A 15,455-nucleotide genomic window follows, 5' to 3' on the forward strand; every position below is an offset into this window, starting at 1 on the left:
AAGTGCATGATTATGAAGAAAAAAGCATGGAATATTCGTTAACACCTTTTTTTTTTTGCCAAAACCAAACATAAGTTCATCAAAATCAGCTTAATGACAAGCAGAACGTTTGAAATCAAAGCTCCAAGAAACGCATTGGGGTACTACAATCATGAGGATGTCCATGTTAAAAAGAGAAATGAGAAACTACCAGAAATTTTTTGTATGTATGATTCCCTCTGTGTGTGTTTAGACATAAATGGCGTTGCAGAAGTTAGAATTCGAGCACAAACTACAAGAATGGAAGCCTCCTCTAAATTAAGGTTGAAAGTAGTTTTGTTTAACAGCAAAAAAGAACGAAAAGCCTTCGACGTCTGTGGCTTATCCGTTGGTATAAAGAAAGTTTGCAACCACTTTTCATCATACGGAATGCAAATACAACAAAAAACGGTACTGGAAGATGTTGTAGTCTGAATGTGGTCGCACTTTTGCTCGTTCAGGAGGGTGATTCAGCCAGTATTTTCGTTTCCTTTTCTCACTGGAGAGTAGAGCAAGAAAATGATATAATGTTGCCATGGACTAGCGAATAAACGATGACTTATTTTGTGGGAAACAATGCCCGATATGCCTAGACAACATTTAATACTGAATCAGGGTCGCATTAAGGTTTCGTAAGATCTAGGCATTCTTGTATTCGGCTCCCCGCCTCACCCCCGAAGTACCGCTAGGGACAGACAGATATCATTCCAAAAACTGTCCTATCGACCTCTATGGACTTTAAAACGTTCATATCCGTTAAAAATCGGAAGTCGAATATTTTTTCCGATTCCGTAGTCTTTGCGCTTCCTTCCCTTCTCATATTTTAATATAGGATGTGGTAAGCTGGGGAAGCGCGCAAAGCAAAAAAAAAAAAAAAATAATAATAATAATAATAATAATAATGTATTGTAGTAATAATGTATTGTAAAAAAATTTAAACAATTTGAAACATCTCTAATATGTGTCATTTGGAAAGATATTCTTCAAAATATCAGTATTGTAAATGCAGCCGTACCGCAGCCTGGCATTGAATTATGTACTGCTATAAAACTCTATAACAGTCTTTTATCTTATTTAAAAAGTATTCGAAATAATTTTTTTAAGTTTGAAAATTTTGCCAAAGAACTTGCACCAAAAGCGGAATTTAAAATTTTCGAAAGACAACGGAAGCGAAAAATATTTCATGATGAAATAAATAGTGAACATGACCAAACCACAAGTCTGAATCCTTCGGATAAATTTCGAATCCAAGTGCTTTATTCAATCATAGATAGATTAACAAAGGAACTCGATAAAAGACAAGCTATCCTATAATTCTCTTTATGACAGATTTGACATTCTTATTGATAAATTAATGTCAGAAAGCGAAATTGTTTTCAAAGCAAAGTTCACATATATAATCAAGATTCAGATTCTTTTGCGGACGAATTTTTATTATTTTCAAAATTATTTCCGGAGGGCAAAACAATATCAGAACTATTGTCAGCACGAATTTAACGAAATCTGGTGAGAAGCTTCCTGAATACAAATATTGCGCTTCGAATTTACTCATCAATTTTGGAGACGAATTCAGACGGTGAACGAGCATTTTCAACATCAAATCTTATAAGAAATCATTTGCGATTAGGATTATCTCAGTCAAAATTATCATCTTTATCAGTACTTTCTATAAAAAGTGAAATGTTAAAACAACTGCCAGTTGACGAAATTATAAGAGAATTTGCGAATAAAAAATGCCGCAAGGTAAATATACCTTAATAACCAATCTTAAGCGTCGAATGTGATTTTTATGAATCGAATGTGATTGTTTCTTTTTATTGTTGTTTTTTTAGAAAATGTGATTCATGATTGTTTATGTTTTCAAGAATTGTTGTTTAATAAATCTATTTCTATTCTGAAATAGTTCTATTTATAATTTTTCTGGATGAAAATATAAAATATCTTTATTTTAAAATTTTGTTTTTCTTCCCAATTCCTGTAAATGTTTTGTTAATCTGTTTTCTAGTCCTTAGGTACTGCCAAAAGGGCAGAATTGGATAAGGCGGCCCTCCCTGTACTGAATTGTAACTTCTTTCTCTATTACATAATAATATTAAACTTAATGAACAATGTTATAAAGGTAATGAACAAAAAAAAAAAAAAAGATGAATAACTTATTTAAAGAGGGGTTAGTTAGTTGTAGGGAATTAAGATCTATGAGGCCAGTGTATTATTTTAGCAAAATTAAAAACCCCGTTTCCAGAGTCTCCACCTCCATACGAGACCGGCTAACTCATTTCAATTGAAAGCTCCTTATAAATGCTCTTCGCAATCTAGACGGGATTCCAACCCGATTCTTTTCAACGAAAGGTCAAATGTCGCGACGTCCTTGAGACTTTTTAAAGTAAAAGTTTCCCAAACTGAATGACGCAGAAATCAAAGTTCTTTGTTGGTCCACAAATCAAGACATTTGCTTAATAACAGTCTCGAATGAAAATTAAACTTCGAATTAGCTGTAGTGCAATGCTTTAAAATCCTCAATTTTGGGGTTTAGAAATAATCACAAAGAATATAACTATCAATATACAGGTAGAACTGTTGCATAAGTATCAAAATTTAGGATGCAGAATGTCAGTCACTACAAGTATACTTTTTTTTTTTCATTCCCATCTGGAATTCTTGGGAATTCAACTTGGACGATATTAGCAATGAACAAATTAAAGATTCCGCTAAGACATAGCTACTATGGAACAACAACATCATGAAAGGTAGAATCCTTCTATTATGAAGGGCGACCACTGCTAGTTTTTGCGAAGCATGTAAAATGAAAGGGAGAAAAAAATTACTTGCATCATCAATTGTCAGAACATGTTATTTAAAAAAAAAAATCCTTGAACTTTGCCTGTATATTTCTTGGTGTTTACGTTATAATTGTAACCAGAATGTGATTTTATGCTGTTTGAAACGCGATTATAAGTTAAATGTTATTTAAATAGCATACAAAATGTGTAACACATCCTATATCCATTTAACGTATTCTAAGTAAAAATAAAAATCAAGAGAGTCCGGAAGACAGTTGGTAGCGATGACGGTCCTCTGGGTGAAAAGACCCGGATTCGAATGCTATTTAGGACAGGGGACATTTTTATAAGGGTTTTCAGCGGAAGATGAGTTAGCCGGGTCTTATATCCGGCGTATCAGTTGATCAGTTTTTTCTCTGCAGAAACTTGGATTTTTCAGTCCTTTCTACATAACGAATATTAACAGTGTTCATGCGCTGATACGATTTTGAAAGTTCTTATACTTAAGCTTCTGTTTCTCACTTCATAGAAACTTCAATTGTGCAAAGCCGCAATACGCAACGTGTCCAAAAAGTTTTCAACTTCCACAGATGATAAATCCCACAGTACTACGCCAATGAGATACACGGTAGATATTTCTCTCTCTCCCCCCATTCTGCTTTCAAGTGATTATAGATGGACATTTAATTGTTCCATCAAGTTTATAATCCAGCCGCAGTTGGCAGATACCTCAGGATGAGAATTTGCATCTTGCAGAAGCAGATCACGGCAGCGCCGTGCCATTCTGTTAGAACAGTGGTAATGGTACGGGATGAACACGATTTCTAAGTTTTTTTGTTTTTTTCTTTAATGTGCGTGCTAACAATCGCTGCTCACATAGACAGATTAATGGAAATGCCAAGAGCAACTTACCGCAAATCTTTGAACTCTTTATGAGCTATATATTCCAAATTTGCGAAACACCCTCCTCTGAGTTGCTTTTTCAAAAGTGTCAATTTAAAATTTATAATTTTTTAGTTACAATTCATTTCATGTTTCTTGCCGCGTACATGCGTATAATGCATGTCGACGGCATGATTTTCAATCTACGTGAAATATGGATTTTCTGGAGTTCTGCAATACACAAACAAGTTCAATGGCAGTGGACCGACCAGCTCCCTCCTGCGATCATTACCCGCTTCCTTAAAAATCAGGTTTACCAGTCGTTAAAACGTTTCGAGAGTACTTTCTTCTTATTCTCGTTGATAAGTAGCACAAAAGTGTGGCAATGAATTTTAATGCCTGAAATCTAAAGGAAAAAAATATTGTTCCTTTATTTGCGTACCTCGCTTAAACAATATTCTTGCTGTCTACGTGTCTACTTCTTTGCTTTAACGCTCGGGTAGTAGTCTCGAACAACCGAAAAAACACTCGGTGCTTTCTTTTTTGCATAGTAGCCACTTTGGGTGCAACGACTGTCAGCGCCACCACACAGGCCGTCATCATGTTATGCATAATTAAAATCTCTTTCGTGTTAGGCTTCAGCAAACCATATCACAATCTGCTGTGATGTATTTATTTTGTTAAGGCTCAGTCATTTTTTACAGCACGCTTAAAAAATAATTTACAACCTACCAATAAATAGCAATTTCAGTTGAAGAGTATTAAACCAAAAGTGTAGCATATTCGGATTTGAAGCTTGTTGTAGTATATTTCAGCGCGACGAACGTCATCTTGTCTTCATGTTTAATTTCCTTCCCTGCTACAAGTTTAGTTTCCAGAGCAACTAGTAGACCCAGTTCTGGTTGGTAGGAGTAGAACGAAACCTATCGGCCGGCAGAAGGGAAGATCATCCAGTTTATTGAGGTCAACGCAAATACTAGAAACGACTCGACGCACCTCGCGACTGCATACCAAAAATAGAACACCAAGAAAGAAAACGTGTCTCTTTGCTCGCTTTCATTGCTCCCCTTTTCTTCTTTCCCCCCGAGTTTCCCCAGTTTTCCCTAAAGGGGGGGAGGAAAGCGAAAAATCAGGTTCCTCCCACACTTCACTAATTCCATTGTTTACCGCTCATATAGTAGCCAATTACGCAAGCGGGCGAGGCGAAGCGTTGCACCCTGTTTTCCTCCATTCACTAACCTTTGTTTACTTCGCTGGCGGCCTCAGCTCCGTCGTACACTGCACGTGCACTAGTATCGGCGAGCCTGAGCTGCACTAGCGGCAAAAGAGATTCGAGGCGCGCGCCCGTAGGCTGTGATTACAGGTTGGTTCCAGTCGGAAGGCACACCTGTGGCCCTTTGCAGCACGTGTTTTACGGCACACTCGTGCGCAGAAGCAATCCACTAACTCTTACCGAAGCTGACGTGCAGAGGAAGGTAAAGAAAGGGAAAGGGCAACGCCGTGTGGACGCCAGGAACTTTACAGGATAAGGAAAAAGAGAGAGAGAGAGAGAGAGAAAGAAAGAAAGAAAGAAAGAAAGAGAGAGAGAGAGAAGAAACCGGTTCCTGTTGTGTCTGTTCCCTGTGGGAAAAAGGTGGTTATACTTCAATGCATCTGAGCGGCAGCCGCGATCGTTGAAGGCACCGTGACCGGGAGAATAGTCGCGTGAGTTGAGGATAGCTTCGGGCGCTACCAACGGACAGTTGGAGCAAAGCGTGGGACACGAGAACTCCGTGATAACCTCAGCCTGAGTGGCACCTGAGATGAAGACTAATGCTTAATGCTGGATTTACAGCTGAATAACAAGAAAAAAAACTTTGGTGAAGGATGAAACGCCCGGCGTCATAATGGAGATGGAGAGATTTTACATTGCTCATCCGTATAAACTAGGCCCTCATGCAGGTGAGAGTTATAATATTAAAATATGATATTTCACAAATTCTGCTATAATATTGATATTACTTTAAGTAAATTCAATGCTAAAATTGGTAATAAGATGACTATTTTTGAAAAACTGATATAAAAGGCTTTAAATATATATCTGTGCTAATTAGCGCATTAAAATCCCACTATTTAATACTTGCTATTAAATTAATAATATTAAACATTCGAAAAGAACTTAAAATAGTTTTGTGCGGGATGCATGTGATTTTAATAAATGTAAATATCTTGGTTGCTGTTGTGAAAAATGTTTTCTTTTTAAACTACTTCGCAATGTATCATGAGGAATGACGTACAGTGACTTTTCACATACAGTCCTAATTAGGTGTTTCGTATTTAAACTTGAAATGTTTCGCGATATCTATCAAGTTTTCTCTATGACAAAACTCGTAAATAGTTATTACGAGTTACAAGACAGAAAATTATCAACTGTAGATAAATATAACTTCTGTTTTATAAATTAAAAGTCATTTGTGAGCATTTAGTCGAATAGCACATTCCAAATATGTCTCTCCCGTTAAGACCGTTTTTTTTTCCGTTTGTTTTTCAAATGACAAAATTTTTAGCTGACTCATTTGATATCTTTCTCATTATCAATGAGAAAGACATCAGAGAGGACATTGCGTAAGAGTGAAACATATTCACTGAAATTTCACAGTCGGATAAGAACATTCGTGAAAAATTTGAGGATGATAAATAAACTAAAGTAAAGGAGCTAATCTTGGGTCCCTGCTTTTATACTAAAGACTATCCTAACCGACCATAGCTTCTCATTATAAAAAACACCTCATATACTGTTTTGATCAAAACGCAGCATCAGTCTGAATGTCTATCAGCAAACTGCATATTTCGAGACACTGTATAGTTTATAAGTGATAAGAGTTGTTGACCTGTTGCGAGACTTCCGAAGCAGGATGTTAAAGAAGAAACTCGAGATCAGAGAACGTTAGATTTTATTCACCTTTAGAATTCTTCTCTGAAGATGGTTGACTATTATAACTTGGCTATAAGTGTTTTAAAATAAGAGTAAAGTGTATTCTAAATTCCTCCCCACAGTCAGGTGACACTATCTATTAGAAAGTGCATAATAAGGAAGTTAAAGCCGTTTTTTTTTTTTTTAAATTTCATTTAATGACTATTTATATAAATTTAACGATGAAATTTGACAAAAATAATTCACTCGAATCACTCATTACAAATAATTTATTGTTGGTCCAATTCCACCTTGTAGGTGGAATTGGACCAACAAGAAGGCAAGAACATTGAAAACATTGAATAGCATAGGCTACTCAGCTTAGTACATCTAAAAAAGCCAACCACAAAATGTAGCAAAGAAAGATAATCACTACTCTGCATTTCTGTCCTATAATACTGTATATCCCCATTACGATTTTTTCCTAAAGGGGGATGTCGAGTTTTTAAACCGTGCATGGAATACATTGACACTACTGCACGCCTTATCTGTTCTCCTTTCTCGTTTGATGTCAGGTAAATAACCTGAAAAGTTTGCAACAGGAATAATTTTTTGTATTTTTTATTGATAATAATGTTTTGTATGACCATACCGAGCTTTCCTGCTGAGCTTTAACAAACAGGAAGGAACTTAAATTTTAAACTACTGCTTATTAATTCAAATTGGATAAAATAGATCATAAAAGAAAAATCTCACCAATGCACCTTGTCTGTTCTAAAGTATATTCTACTAAGAAGCATCTTAGACAGACTAAAGTTAGACTGAAATCACCCTTTAGGTTTTATTTGTGTAATAAATGTGGCACCCTTAATGAACAGATTTATCAGCAAAAGAGAAAAACAAAGTCAGTCAATCATAATTTACACACACTTCATAACTAAACTGAAGTTTTAAAACGGAACTAAACTGATTTTTTTAACAATGAATTCCTGATGTGTGTATTTTGAACTGACAGTTTTCAGAAGTTTTTTGAACTGATAGCATTTAGAACAATTTTCATTATTTATTTTAGTTTATTTTTTCTTGTGAACTGGATGTTTAATTGTAAAATGAAATAAATTGTTCGAGACGTATAATTCACATTAAATTTACTTTTACATTTTAAATAATCTTAATAATAAAATACATGTGCGAAGCAAAACGCAGACTGTAGATTCAAATTTGACATTTGTGTCGTCACTTTATGGTTGTTTTCGATAATGCTGTTAATACGTCCCTACAAAGATAATGTTCTACTTTACCTAAATTATTTCTATTTTTAATTCTCTTGAAACGTTGTTACAGGATTGTTGACCCAATATGAGAAACTGTTTTTCTCGCTCAATTATTTAAAAAGCACATACGTCAAATACTGCGCAGTACAATAAAACACTTTATTCTTAATGAGAAATATTTAGTGTTTTAAAAGAGCTGAAAATCATCCATCATAAATAGAGAATTCTGATATTTACTATCTGAAGGTTCTAAATGAAATGTCTTTTTTGTATTAAAAAAAAGATAAAAATAGCGATTATTCACCAAACTACGACTTGTCGCATTTTGGAGAGCAAGACCTTGAAACAAAAATTCCAGGTCAATCCCGTGAGAACAAAGTTTTTACAAAAGCTTGTTTCCAGAAGACAGTGAAGAGATTTCTGTTAGCGACAGTTTTATTATTTGCTATGCTTTAGTCAAGGTCAAGATGACAAGAGTGAGAGAGAGAGAGAGAGAGAGAGAGAAATCTATAAAATTTAGTATCTTCTTCTCAAATGATAATATTTTCTGCCCTACAAGTGTGAAAAAATATGTACAGAAAGCGAAAGTAGATTTCATTTTATATCTGTTAACAAAAATTATACCATTAATTAGGCTGCCCAACACTATATATATATATATATGTCTGCTCTCATTCGATTTGAAAATCAGTTAAGTAATTAATTAAAAGGAAAATCTCTCTCTCTCTCTCTCTCTCTTTTCTTTCGGCTATCTATCTATTCATAAGCAAAACAGCTATCTAAGTACCTAAATGGAGCATAAAAATTTCTGGATTTCAGAAGTGAATTAGCCCTCAAGAACAATGCATGGATATTAATTAAAGTGTAGTCTGCGTATGTCAGTCAATTTTTTTTTTTTTTCTAGATAAAGCTAGTTTCGCTGCTAACCAATCAACAATATCCTGTAAGCAACTGATTTTAAAATATGCTGAAGCAGTATAAAATTGCCCCTAGTGAATTTTGGCAATTTGGTGGCCACCTGGCGTACAGTTTCGGAACGAACTGTCCTGGGTACCCAGGACAGTTCGTTCTGTCCAGCACATGTAAAGTCTCCTGATAAATAGCAGGCAGTGGGTTCGAATCCTACTACATCACGCGATCGATAATTTTCAATAACCATGACGGGGTCTGAAGAGACAAGAAAAAAATATAATAAAACATGGTTTCTAGAACGAGATCTAGTTTATTTAATCGTTGACTCACCCACAGTACCTGTGCGCTGTAGGTTTCTAACCTTTTGTGAATGGGTTTGCAATTAAATTTTAAAAAAATGAAAAAAAAAAGGTGGCATTGATCTCATAACAATGCTCGCATGACTATGTAGTATGAATAACACCAGCTTGTTTTCCAGAATATGAACGAGCTCTATAAAAAAAACCAGCTGGAATGCTGACTGAAACATGTTATCTTAAAACGTGTATTGTGTGATGTGTATTTGTGACAGTGAATGCATCTACAAAAGTATGTAAGTTTACTGAAAAACATAAACAATAAATTACCTCACTCTATAGCAGTTTCCTTAAACTGTATTCAGCAGACCCCTAGGATTCCGCAAAAACTTCTACGGATTACTCCAAGCATACGTGGGGGAAAGGGGGAAAATACAAATTTTTATTAAGATGACTTATTTCTAAAAGGTTATTCGTAATATTATGTATCAGGTTCATTGTAAAAATTTCTTTCCGATAATTTTTTTATGAAAATTTGGATGTTTATACAGATTCCGTAGTTTCAAAAAGTTTAAAACCCACTGCTCTACAATGCCTTAGCCTTTCATTCATCCTTTCATTCATCGATATTAAAAATATATCAGAGTGTGTATATATGCCCATAAGAAAAGAGGATTCTCACATTCTCACCACAAAATAATAACAAGCCTTCTTTACATAATAAAATCTCTTGCATTATATCGCCAATGTAAAAAAAGTAAACTTTGAATATGTCTCACTAACATGAAGCAGATATGAATCATCTCCTTGGCTAGTATAGTTCACAAATTCATATCACATCGATTTAATGCGAACCTACTAAGATAATATTTTACCATTCCAATAAGTTGCTATGTTGTACGAGTGATTAGCATTCCGTTCAACAAGAGGTGTGGATTTGAATCTCATCGTGAGAACATTTCTTAGGTGGGAGATGAATTTCATTTTCCTGAAGTGGCATCAAAAAAGTTCGGTCTTTCTATAGCAAGGTTTCCAGATATTTAACCTTCCCCCACCTGCAGCGCCAAATATACAATAAGCTGATATAATTTCGTGGGTGGAATTTGCATTAAAAAATAAAGCTTAGTCTTTGCTTCCCCAGTACAAAGATTAATTTGTTAAGTCTAAGCACTTAAGAAATAACTTTTCTTAAGTGCTTAGAGTTATGAACGTCTTTTTACATGTCATTGACTAAGGGATTATTCCCATAGTTTGAAGAATGTTATTGAAGAGTATCCGCTTAACATGAAAAATTATTGTGTTTCAAAATTACTATATTTCATCGTAGTAATATGTGTTATTTCATATTACAGTATATGCAAAACTGTGAAGTAACGCAAAATTTCCATATTGAGTAGCCACTCACCTGAGATATGGCAAACATGTTAATAAGATACAAGACTGGATAATATTGGAGTCTGAACAGATAACAGAAGATTAGTAGTTAAATGTGTTGATAGGAGATTAGTAATATCGTAAACTTAACCACGTACTACTATCATATTATCCTGTACACCCCACTCAGGGTATTTGATGATGATGATTTCGATGAACACTACATAAAAATATTTATGCATAGAGTGTTTATTTCAAATCAGCTGATCATCATTTCATCATGCATGGAGTTCAAAATAAATAAAATGCTTTTTCTTTTTAAATCAAGACTGCGTTTGCATTGCATACAGGCGTCACCTAACTTATGAATTTCTTCTTTCTTATCAGCAAGAAATGCTCTGCGATATATACTTTTGTAGATCTACGTAGTTTTGCTCTGACATGAATTCCACTACATCTGATTTTAGCGTATTAACTTAATAAAAATCAGCTACATTGCAACTATTTGAAATTAATAACAGACAGCGGACAAAACGAAGCAATAGAGGTTCTTGGGGGTAGGGGATGTGTGTAATCTTACTAAATCCTTTTGTCAGCTAGTAGATGTTTGTGAATGTGCTTAGGTGGTAGATGAATTTTCATCCCACATTTGAGGCCACCAACTTACCGGAAACGCAAAGTGACTTGAAAAAGTTCCATGTTTGGTCTCTAGAGCAGGGTTTCCTGATTATCTAACTCTTGCCCATCCATGATACATTATGTAATACTAGGTTTACAACTATTCGTGAGATTCACATAAAAAGATAATGAAATCATCATAAGAGTACTTAAATATTTCACTGGTTTTTCATTCTAGCCAGTTAACATATCAATGATATTATATTAAATAGGGTCAAAGAAGAATTTCTGAATCCCCCCCCCCCCATACCGAATAGTGGCATGCGCGTCCATCATTTGTACCGAAGATTGTATACGAAGATCTCATAAACTCGAGCATCCATCCATCCTGTCAACAGGTGACGGAGGTCACCTGTAGCAAAAATATCCCCAGAAGGCATGTGTAGTAGGCTGGTGGATCTGTTTGCATCCATTGTGTTGTCATAGGGCGGGGTCAACGTGCCGATTTCGTTAGACGGGAGGTGGCTTGCCGTCAGAGAGAGGCGGCATAGTTCGTCAGCACTAGAATGCCGGACGAAATTTCGCCGTGAAACGACGGGAGGAGCGTTATTTGCACATGGTGACGGCACAAGAACTGAATTGCATATTGGGAACGGGTAAGCATCACTGAAGATAAAGAACATTAATAAATGGTGAAAAATAGCAGTTAAATGGTAAATTATTTTAACATCTTATACGGAAAGGATAAATGTAAAGAGGAATATCTTGAGTGACTTTTCCGGAATGTTTGCTGATTCGACAGCTCTAAGTCGGAATCTCATCTAGGATTCGAAGGATATCTAAAGGCTTTTTATCTAAATGTGAGGTGGCTACTGACAGTGGGGAAGAAATTATTTTTCTAACAGACAAATCTGCAAGAGAATATGCGCAATTAACATATTAATCTACAGACTCCAAATCAGCTACAACATATATTCCTGAAAATACACTTTATTCTCACCTAGACTTATGAAAGCCGGAGCAACACAGTAAGGGAGCTAAACACTGAAGAATACTATTTGTGGGTGTCGAAACGAAGAAAAAAAAAAGAGAAATAAAAAATAATATATCATTAGTATAATAATGACTTATTTGCTACAAAGTAATTATTTATGATATTCCTTTTGCATCGATAACTGTGCACTATTGTGTCCAGATTATCTGTAGTTTTATTGTCCACCAAAAGATGCACAGCAAACACTCATTACCTTTGCTTAAATCCTTATAAAAAACGAAAAATAGCATCGCAGTAGATCTGTTGTTTCTAGAATTGTTTCTGACCAACTTGATTGATATGGGTGATGAACAGGAGAAAAATTTCGCAAAAATACAGTATTTGTATAATAGAAAAGCGCTGCTAAGGGAAATCAACCCGAATACATTAGCAAACGGTGATGCATTTGGATGAGGGAAGCATTAGGATATGAAAGAAAATTAATGGCTACTAATTTTGTTTTAAGGTTACTGTTTTTGTTGTGTAGTACAGTATTACGAAAAGCAACAAAATAGTATTTAATGTCCATGAACAACCTGTATTATACCTGTCAAATCAGTGCATTTTAGGCCGGTTTTTAGGTGGGAAGAAACCCGAATTTCCAAATAAAGAACACTTCATCTTCTTTATGAGGTGAAAGGTGATACAGATGAAAATGTATTACTACCCTAGTCTACGCACTATTTTATGTTTCTCTAGGTGTTAAAAATAGCGGTTATTATTGGATAATCATTCATATCAAAATACATCACATCAAAAGCATAATCATTCTCTCAGAAAAGGAAAGCAATATGCAAATAATTTGTTGTCCAATGTGTCTTCTCTTGCTTGACGAATTGCAGAATAGCTCTTCAGATATGCACTAAACCAGCCGTTACATATTTGTAAAATCTTATTCTCAGATTATGTAATCTGATGTATATGGAACTCGTTATGTACTTCTACAAGTACATGTTACTTTTTCTCGTATATGTTATCAAATTTGCATAAGGAGAATTCGGGTCAAATAGCTGATACTGTTCAAACTGAACGACTCTGTCTTTTTTTTTTTTTTTTTTAATAAAACTACAGATGCTCTTCATCTCTCGGTAAAACACTACGTGGAAGTTCCAGTTTCTGTTCTCCTCTCTCTTCCATACAGAGTAAGTGATACCCTTCAAGGACATGGCAAATATACGTAGATCAAAAACTTCCTCCATTTCGAGGGTACGGAGCAAAATAATGCCGCAAACATCGTTTAAGGACGTTCGCAGAACGTCCTCCCTCGAGCTACACCCAACCTCCTGTCTTTCCTTTGGCACTACCAGGACAATAGTGTGGTGACCGGAGGACACCACGCTGTTGTCCTTGTGGTGCCAAAGAGGAGTTTCCATTCATCTAATCCAAATATCTACACTTAGCGAGTCACAAATTATTCTTACCAGCAAAATATAATTCATTCATTAAAAATTCAAGCACACTTTCCCAACGATGGTTTAACAAAAGGTGTAGCAAAGCAGTTGAAGAAAAAGCATTCAGCATACCACAGGTAGCTTGAAACAAGAATTCCATCTTCATACTTGACCTACACTGAAGTACGCAATAAATGCAAAACAACCATCAGCAAATTCATATGTATAAGAGACAATAACAGAAAACTCGCATTCTATCCAAATAAACGTTGTTCCTTCTGAACCCTTGCAAGGACCATCGTCACAACTTCTGCTCACCTGTGCTTCCACGTCTCTCTCTCTCATCCTGATATTGCTATCTGGATGAAAGTGTAACCGCAGGTAACTATTGTTACACCTAAAGATAAAGTTGTCCCCTGGCATCACTTTTATCCTCTAACTCCTCACAGATGAACAAGGCAAATCGTCTCCTATCATACCAAGAGCAGAGCACCATATGCCTCCGATGGTTATCATCAAAAAAACATCACAAGAATACTAATTAAACATCAAAAATTCGGGTCCAGATGACATCACTTTAATTATACTCAAACACTGTGCTCCAAAACTAATACTGTAATACGCACTTATAATGCGTGGAAGCAAGCATATTTCAATCTATATCAAAAAAGTGAGGAGATAAAAAGTCTGCATCATATCTACTAGTCGCTATCACCTCTCTCTTCAAAATAATGAATAATGTCATCAAATCAACTTCGCCACTTTAGAGATCTACCAGTTAATCATATTGGTGGTAACCAATATGATTTCATCAATCTAAATCCATAGCTGTTTCTTAGCACACATTATCCACCACTGGACACGTGCCATGGAAAGGATCAGAGAAACATTCGCTTTGCTCTTGACATTTCCAACGAATTTGATCGTGGCTGACACTGAGGCCTGCTCAGTAAATCACCATCCTTCGATCTACTTTCCATCCTCCTTAACTGGGTAGTCAGTTTTTCCTCTGGTCGTTCAATGCATGTCATGGCTCCCTCTCTTCGAGCTTCTCCGCCAATGCAGAAATGCCCAGGGCTGTTTTCAATCACCTATCTTCTTTCTCCTATACATAAATGACCAGTTTTAAATCGCCAATAATCCTATTACACAGTTTTGCTTACGAGAATACACTTTAGTCGTCCTATTCATTCGACAAACCACAGTACTCAAACATCCCAAACTTCAAAATCGTCTTCAACCAGTGCCTTAAACACTGGTCTTCATACGGATACCTTAATGCGCCGAGGATAACTTGGTCACCTTCAGTGCTACTGAAATATATACTGACTTTTTTCTTTCCTTTTTTTTTCATTTTTAAAGCAAAAGGGGTCTCAGTTCACCTATCCTTATCCCTTATCCTCAGTAACACATGGGTCACCTGACAGAATCAGGTCTTACTTCTTGTACTGATATTTACCTCAGCCATTCTTCGCATAAAGACATCACATTAATAACTTGCTCGGCCCGTGAGTTGCTGTTCCTCAAATATTTGGGATCATTATGCTGGATGGAGTTATCCATGCTTATATATCAACTATCAAAAACAGGCATTCGTTTCCATTCCAGATGCTATTGTACTGGAGACCAAATTAGGTCCGGGAAATTACTTGAGAACAGCCCACAAACCCACTACTTTATATTATGAAATATATTCTTAAAACAAATGATTTTTTTTGACGCTAAATATTAAGGACATTCTCACTATTTTTATTAAGTTTTTGCAAGATATTATGCATAATATAAATAATTATTTATATTATTTTAATATAATTATTTTAAAACATTAATGCATAATATTATTTATTTTATTGAGTAACTTTTTCTCGTGACATTAATATGAACGTTTCAAGATGTGAACTGTGGGTATAATAATTTCTGTCATAACTGTTTAAAAATAATTTAGTTTTTAGCAAAATCGGTCACGGGATACCTAGTTGGATGA

At 35.4% G+C, this 15,455-nt stretch overlaps 1 protein-coding gene across 2 annotated transcripts in view; it reads left to right on the plus strand.

Moving 5' to 3' along the window:
* Window positions 1-5,185: 5,185 nt before the first annotated feature.
* Window positions 5,186-15,455, plus strand: part of sd (TEA domain transcription factor 1 homolog scalloped) — a 336,647-nt gene continuing 326,377 nt past the window's right edge. For both annotated transcript variants that reach the window (XM_090407968.1, XM_090407969.1), the window contains exon 1: window positions 5,186-5,621. In XM_090407968.1, the coding sequence (XP_090264094.1) occupies window positions 5,567-5,621 (55 nt within the window). In that variant the 5' untranslated portion in view covers window positions 5,186-5,566. The remainder of the gene's footprint in view (window positions 5,622-15,455) is intronic.

Source organism: Typopeltis vanoorti, chromosome 18 (assembly GCF_054136105.1).
Source record: "Typopeltis vanoorti isolate ZY-2024b chromosome 18, IOZ_Tvanoo_1.0, whole genome shotgun sequence".
Taxonomy (NCBI): domain Eukaryota; kingdom Metazoa; phylum Arthropoda; class Arachnida; order Uropygi; family Thelyphonidae; genus Typopeltis; species Typopeltis vanoorti.